At 34.2% G+C, this 8,210-nt stretch overlaps 1 protein-coding gene across 1 annotated transcript in view; it reads right to left on the bottom strand.

Annotated features, from left to right (window-relative positions):
- LOC109820608 (CHD3-type chromatin-remodeling factor PICKLE) overlaps window positions 1–8,210 on the bottom strand; it is a 56,239-nt gene extending 48,029 nt beyond the window's left edge. Inside the window, exons 1-4 of the mRNA XM_020386778.1 lie at window positions 7,895–8,210; window positions 5,302–5,439; window positions 5,062–5,213; window positions 4,219–4,380 (exon numbers count right to left, since the gene is read on the bottom strand). Coding sequence (XP_020242367.1) covers window positions 4,219–4,380; window positions 5,062–5,213; window positions 5,302–5,439; window positions 7,895–8,059 — 617 coding nt within the window. The 5' untranslated portion in view covers window positions 8,060–8,210. The remainder of the gene's footprint in view (window positions 1–4,218; window positions 4,381–5,061; window positions 5,214–5,301; window positions 5,440–7,894) is intronic.

Raw genomic sequence — 8,210 nt, 5'->3', positions numbered from 1 at the left:
CCAACACACAACAAAATAAAAACCAAAAGGAAAACCAAAAGAAAAGAAAAAGAACCATGACACTCACACAACCAACACTACCAGAATAACATGAAAGTTAAAAGAAAGAAGACATAAGTAAACACCTCATCTATATTCACAAAACAAACAGCCAATAAATAAAGCAAAACTAAAGCACACTACAAATTAAAAAAGACACTTGCTCCAAGCAGAAGTTGAGGCCGAACAATTGCTCCAAGCATAAAGACCGAATACGGTTCGGATAACATGCTTTTTATATCCATATCTATGATACCAATCACGGATACATATATGGATATGCCCTCAATTGCAGCTATAAAATCAAAATCTTGCTGTCGTTGCGCCCTAATAATCTGTTGTGATTTGGGGGATTTGCAAATTACATGCAATATACCCCCTCTCTTAAATTTTGACTTTTTTCTCCTCTCAATGAAATTTAAGATATTTGCAAATTACATGTAGAGTCCAGTGGAAAAAAGTTCAAAGTTCATAAAGGGGATTCGTGGGACTAGGCGTATAAATAAATAAATTTAGGGGGTTTATTATAAATTGAGCTTTGCCATAACTTTTGCAAGGTTCAAAAAGATGACTCTTATGATATAGTTTTTAATGTTGGAAGGGGGAAATAGGAGCATCTATCTATACTATATTTTTCTCAAAAAATAACCTTATATTATATACTAAAATTATAACCTTGCTAATTCATACAATTTTAAAAGTGGTTACATGTTTAAATTGAAACTTTAGTATTTGCATTAAAGCTCGTGCTCATAAAATTGATGTTCTGCTTACTTAGTCATGTTAAAAATGTATAGGTTTTTTTCAATCTCTTCTTTCATTTTGTTCTCTATTTCAGGCTTGAAGACTCCTGCGGGTTGTTTGACAGGCTGTGTGAGGAGTTATATGCAAAATCATCTATATTCACAAAACAAACAACAAATAAATAAAGTAAAACTAAAGCACACTGCAAATTAAAAAAGACAATTGCTCCAAGCAGAAATTGAGGCAGAACTACTTCTTAAATTCAATACAAAAATTGAATTAGGGAAAAGCAAATTTATCAAAGTTTTATCTCATTGGAAGAATCCTAGTCAGATTAGGGTTAGAGAAATCCTAGTTTAATTAGGATGGAAGAAATTCCACTTCAGTTGGGATTGAATTTGTTTGAAGCTTTAAGTTTATTTTGAATCCTAGATTAATTTGGATATAATTTGTTTTATTTGGAAATCTTAATCTCTAGTGTTATTTTATGTTAGCTAGGATTAGGAACATTATTTCTATTTCAATTTAGATCCTTTGAACCTATAAGTATGTCTATAACTGTTTTTTACTTTTTCTATTACAGAGACAGTGACCGATATTAATACTTTATAATAGATTTGGAATTGCATGTGATTTGCTTCCCTAGTATAAGACCACAACCTATTTCTAGCCTCCTCAGTAGTGCCGCCTCTCTTCTTCGTCATCTTCTTCTTCTACTACTTATTCCCCCAAACCATGGTCCATAACCAACAAGCCCTAACGACTGTTGTCATACTCTGCTACCTTTATGCTACACTATAATTGCAGTTGCAATTATTTGGCCTAAAGCCCGAGGACAAAACCCTCAATTGCAACTATAAAATCATAATCTTGTTGTCGTTGTGCCCTACTAATCTGCTGTGATTAGGGGTGCATACGGACCGAATACGATTCGGATACGATGCTTTTTATATCCATATCTATGATACCAATCACAGATACATATATGGATATGCCTTTAATTGCAGCTATAAAATCATAATCTTGTTGTCGTTGTGCCCTACTAATATGCTGTGATTAGGGGTGTATATGGACCATATACGGTTCACATATGATGCTTTTTATATCCATATCTGTGATACCAATCACGGATACAGATACGGATATGCATCGATAAGGAAAACCCATATCCATATCCACTAAAATAGAATACATGTACGGATATACATGCGGATATATATGCGAATATACATGAGGATACATAACGGATATGAGAAAACTAGATAATATAGAAAAAATACACATAGTTCTTATGATACAAGAGAGTTCATTAATCTATTCATTATATCTGAAAAACTAAGATTAGATCTCTTGATCATCAAGATTAGTTCAAATCCACTAATCAAGTATTAAAACAATTCCAATTGTCTGACCAACATATACTCAGATATTTCACTATATAACCATATCTTATTGGTTATAGTTTTTGGTAACTGTATCTGTATCCTAACGGATACGGTTACGAATATATCTACTGATATGGATACGGTTGTACACCCTTAGTTGTGAGAACAAATGCTTGTATTGTTATTAGTGGTTTGATGTCGTCAAACCCTAAACATATATACACATGTATAACATGTGCATATATACATATATAAGGGAAAATGTATATGAGCTGACAGCTCTATGGCAATGTGAGACCCCTACTAGTCACATCGATGTAGGGCTCACATCTCATAGAGCCCATTTTGCAATATGAGTTGTCAGCTCATAGCCAGTGGCCTTATATGTGTGTGTGCTCGTGTGTGGGTGTATATATGTGTGTACATATATATACATGTTATATTCGTGCGTACACACATATCTATATATGTGCGTGTGTATGTGTGTCTGTATATATATACACATATTATATGTGTATATATGTGTGCGTGTGCATGTGCGTATATATGTGTATACATATTATATATGTGTATATGTGTGTGTATGTATATATGCATATTATATGTATATATGTGTATACACATATATACATATACATATGTATGGTGTGTGCATATACATAATATGTGTATATATGTGTATACTGTATACATGTATATATATAGGTATATATGTATGTATATATTATATGTGTACATATATATTATGTGTATATATGTGTATGTGTGTGTATTCAGCACTGTAAATATTTTGTAAATAGTGCTCTTTCAAACTAAAGCGTTACATATATTCAGAATTAAGACCAATTATCATGAGTCATTGTCCAGTTTTGAAGTTAATTCTTAGTCTGTTTATAAAAAAGGTTAGGTTTCCAAGTGTGTTTTCTAGATTGAGAATTTCAAAGTTCCATAGGTCAGATGCAATGCAACTCTGGAACCAGTTTCGGTATGTGATATGGGTGATTCCCTACGTTACCCAGGTACTTCTAATCAGAAGCCATACCCGTTCCCGACATGTACCCATTCCTGACACGTACCCGTACCGTACCCAAACTTCTTGGACACTCCTTGCATATATGCATACATTTATTTGGGCATGTACTCAATTATACAATTCATGTTTTCATTTAAAGCACTTGTCACACATTTTTCAGACATATATCCTACCCTTCGCATCCACTTATTGAAACTCGCTAGACATAGATCAGGATTCAAACTATGATCTTGAAGAATCATATGGATGTTTCGTTCAAAATCTTGTGATTTTTCAATTTGCAATCCACAACAAAAAAAAACATAAAAATATTACAGGAATTTTAATTCTCATCCTTGTTCTCATATAAATTATTAATTCCAATATATAATATGTGTATAAAAATATTTATATAGTTGTGTACCCATACCCTACCTTTCACAAATTTTGTGTCCCGTGCCCATACACATACCCATGCAACATAGGTGATTCTAGTGCCTATGAATGAAGAAATGGTTATCTTCAACTGCTCTACATTAGCATGAGCAATTATATCAAGTGTTATAAATTGCATAGGATGTGCAGGAATCACATTTGGATCAAACTACTGTGCCATGTTCTCATTAAAAAGAAAAATGGTCCCAAATTTAATATTGTTTCATGTTCTTAATCTTGAAAGAGAGCAGAAAACTGAGCTAATTGTACCTTAAAGTTGTCATACATAAGAGGGAATAAGTTACACGTTTACACTCATCTTTCAAAGAAAATGTGAACGGAGATGACTGCATGTAGAATAATAAGATTTCCTGAAGAAAATAATAATAATATTCGCGAAATAAGTCTGCCACTACAGAAATATAAGATATACTAAACTTGGCATAATAGGAAACATGATAGAAGTCAAAATAATAATCAATATTACATTGCTTAACAATGTAAAAGCCATTTTTCTATAAGCCAATGTTCATTAGGTTCCTATTCTATATCCATAAATTTATTTTTATAAACACATAAACAAGTTGTAAGTAAATGTAAAACCTGCTAGCAAGAACTCTGTCAACAGTTGTCCATTCAGGCCGAATTGCAATCCATTCATCCTCAGAGTTATTCATAGAATCCATTTGTTCCTTAAACTTGTTTAATCTAGTCTTCAGTCGAGGATTTGCCTTGGATGCCTTTTTAAATTCATCCTCGGGCACCCTGTTCCAGATTACAAGTTTTCCAAATATGTATTAGAACATAGAACTTCCACAAGAAATAACTCAAAAAACATCAAACACATAATAATTCCACATACAGCTTGCCCAAGCCTACTGCAAGTGGGGCGCGGCGGCACGGGCGGGGGGGGTGGGGATGCCACACATCCAACATATCAAACTGGTTTCCTTTCCAAAAAGTTGGGAAAATGCATTTATGCCAAAAGTTTGAATTGAATCCAATTTGTATCCAAAATGAATGCACTTCATAAATACAGTACGCTTCACACATTGACGCTCTCTACATGATTTCCGAATCAACCTAGCATTCTAATGACTAACACAAACACACACAGGTATATTACTTCAACCAGGTAACATTTTCAAACAGTTATAACGCCAAGGTATGATCCATTTCTATAGACTTGCAACATTACTGGCTGTTTGGTAACTAAGAAAGTAGTTTAAAAAAATTCGTACATATACATTCTCCAGAGTTTGTGGCTTGAAAAGGAAACCAAATTCACATTTTGGTAAAGATGTGTTTTCACCTCGATATACGAAGCATACAGAAGTAAAGCTTAATGCTTGGTTTACATGAGAACCCAAGGTTACTGTAATTAAGAATTTCAGGAAAGGTGATCTTTGTATTTTCCATAGTAGAAGTATGAACAAATAAGATTACCAGGTACAATGAAGATATGAAAGTCCTTTCCATTTGACAAGATATTGCCTAACATCTTTTGGTTTTGAGTCCAGCTTTGATGCATCCATCTCAGCTGCCATGGGACGCAATTCACAATCCAAAATTTTCTCAATTTCATTCAAAGGGCTCACCTGCAAATATCAAACAAACACCCATCTGAGTATGACTTCTAATTAAGTAAATTTTGTAAATGAAAAGACTACAGCATGATCAGCATACACATTCAGGGCAGCTCCAGCTATCATCAGGAGCAGCTTTCCGAGGGGGCAGCAAGCATCTCAGATGGAAAGCATATGTGCATGTCCCACAGCCAATAAGATCACCAGTTTCACCACAGGCTTGGCATGCATCTTCTTTCTACAAGACAAGCAGCTGACTAGATCAAAAAGAATATGACAATCATCTGGCACAATTAAAGAAACATCTTGGATGCAGTACCCTCCAATGTCTATCAACATCTTCATCAGGAAAACATCCCACAACCCCAGCTCAAAGCCTATCTCAACTCTCAAGAGAAGTACGAAAAATCAAGAGGACACAAAATAGAAAAGAAAACTTTTCCCGTATCAGCCAAAAAAATCATGGATCCCACCCTCAACGATGAGACATATGGAAAGTTTATACACCACTTTGTGAAGACTTTCTTATCAGACCATTTCTCGGCTAACCCAATGTATCTTAGAAGATTATTGGAAAATACATAGGATAATAAACATTTGGTACAACTAGACTACTTTAAAAGGAGAGTTGGAAATATAAACCTTTTTCCCATGAGAAATCCTCTTAAGCATCATAGATCTTGTTTCCATGTTGAAACCATTCTACAAACTAACTTTCCAGAATTTTCAGAACCAAAAGCTCTTATCTAACTAAGAGAACCTAGTGCCCTCGTAATTTGTGTGGATTTTACTCTAGGTTACTCGGACACTCTAGGGTCCCATTTCCATGTTCAACACTTCCTGTATCTGTGCCTGTGTCCGACACTCCTTGGACACTTCTTGAGTATATACATACATTTATTCAGATGTGTGCGCAGTTGTATAATCTATGTTTTAGCTTGATACACTTCTTGGACATATATCTTAACACCGCCTCAATTTTCTGCAACGCGTTTGACTCGGATTGGGTTCATTTTAGCCATACCATGTTCATAAGTATGGTTTTAATAGTCGCTTGGGTATCAAGTTCAAAAACAAAGGTGGATTTTCAATTTATAGTCTACTCGATATAAGAAACATAACATGTGATATGGTTTTTCATAACATGCGAATATAAAACAAATCAAATTGCTCTTTAACAATTTCCATTCTTATTAAATTTGAGTAATTAGAGTGATGATATTACATTTTAACCATTCAGTGACTAGGGTTCCAACTGGGGAGAAATTTGGAGCTCTACTATCGTACACTACTTCCTCGGCCTCGAGGCGGCTATGGTTTCAGTCTCCAAGTCAAAACTTCTTCATTTCGCAAAAGTTAGTTTATAGTGATGTAGTTTGTGCGGCCAACTAGATCAAAATTAGGCAAATGAGTTATTTTGTTACCATTGAAACTATAAGGCCCAATAGAATCCTACATTCCTACTTATCCAAATAGGAAAATGCCAACCATACTACAAATGCTATACTACTATTGTACTATCACTAACAAAATTGTGAGGTCATTCCTTGGAAATTGTCAGCAAAAAAATTTGTGAGTCATCATGGACCACTCTTTTGTTTATCTCTTTTGTTTGTGGTAGTACAAAAATAGCATAACATTGTAGTATGGTTATCACAACTCATCCAATAATCACAATTGTTTTTCCCATAAATTGTAAACCATTGCACTCATATATACTTTCGCTAGCATTTATCACTTTTTAACTTGCTCACTAACATTTATCATTCCTGTTAGTTAGCATTTTGAGAATAATAGATCACAAACATCCCCCTCCTTGTGAATTGAGAGGTACTAAATGCTAATAAATTTTTCTGAGCAAAGTGTTCCTGAAAGTGTATACCTCTTATGCCTTATTTCCTTTTAAATACTGTATGCTAATTTAAATTTTGAAGTTGAAAGTCTTGTTATGCAATGATGTTTAGATATTAATCAATCGGGTAAAATAATTGTAGGTTATTGTGTCTAATTATTATTTTTCTGAACCCCCTTTCAGAAATTCCTAGATCCGCCACCAGATAGTATCCTAAACTATTACTGAAAGGTTTTTTTAATATTTTTAAGATATAATTCAAATCTAGCACAGAATTAAAGACTTGATTATGATTATGATTATGATAGAAAATGTAGAATCATTCACTAAAATGTAATTAAGAAATATGCAAGAAGATATTAGGTTGAAAGATTGTTATCTTATTACCTACAAATTTTCTTTACCCTAAAACTCTAAAATTCCAATCTCGCAAAAAGATAAAAACGCGGACCTAGTTCAGCAATTTTCTTATAGAACTGGAATCTGGTAGAGTTATCTTATTCCCAAAAATCTACAACCAACAGATAGTGGCCTAAACAATTATACGAAATTTTTTAATACTTTAAACACACACATTTTCTTCTTCATCATAACAAACCCTAGAACTCAAATCTCTCACAGAATGAGAAACATGATCATGGTAGAACCGTAGAAACATCAATATAACTAAATGGATGCTATCCTGAAACAACATAAACTCGTGTAATTAATCAACCCAGGACAAAATATCAAATTGAAAGGTTGTTTATCTTTTGAACTTTACTTCCCCACAGCAAACCCTAGAATTCAAATCCAGGACAGAACTAGAAACAAGAATATGATCGAAAATATAGAATCATACCACATCATCCCTAACAATCCTTTCAATCTCAGCTGTAGCCTTCTTCTCTTGCTTTGCCTTCGCGCTTCCTGCTTTAAGGATGAGCTCATCATCTGAGTCGCCATCAAGAGTGTACACAGGCCTCTTCTCCGATCTAACTCGAAGCCTCTCTACCAAACTACTCATTTTGAGTGCCGTCGACGATGAAGCGGAGAAATTTTGACGAAATTTAGGATTTACGCATTGGTTTTGAAAGGGAAACTAGGGTTTTGAGAGGGAGAGGGAAAGAAATTCCCACGACAAATGAGAGCGAAAAAAGAGCGAGGTGGGAACTGCG

This window comes from Asparagus officinalis, chromosome 8, assembly GCF_001876935.1.
Source record: "Asparagus officinalis chromosome 8, Aspof.V1, whole genome shotgun sequence".
Lineage (NCBI taxonomy): Eukaryota > Viridiplantae > Streptophyta > Magnoliopsida > Asparagales > Asparagaceae > Asparagus > Asparagus officinalis.
This window is presented reverse-complemented; position numbering and strand designations above follow the sequence as displayed.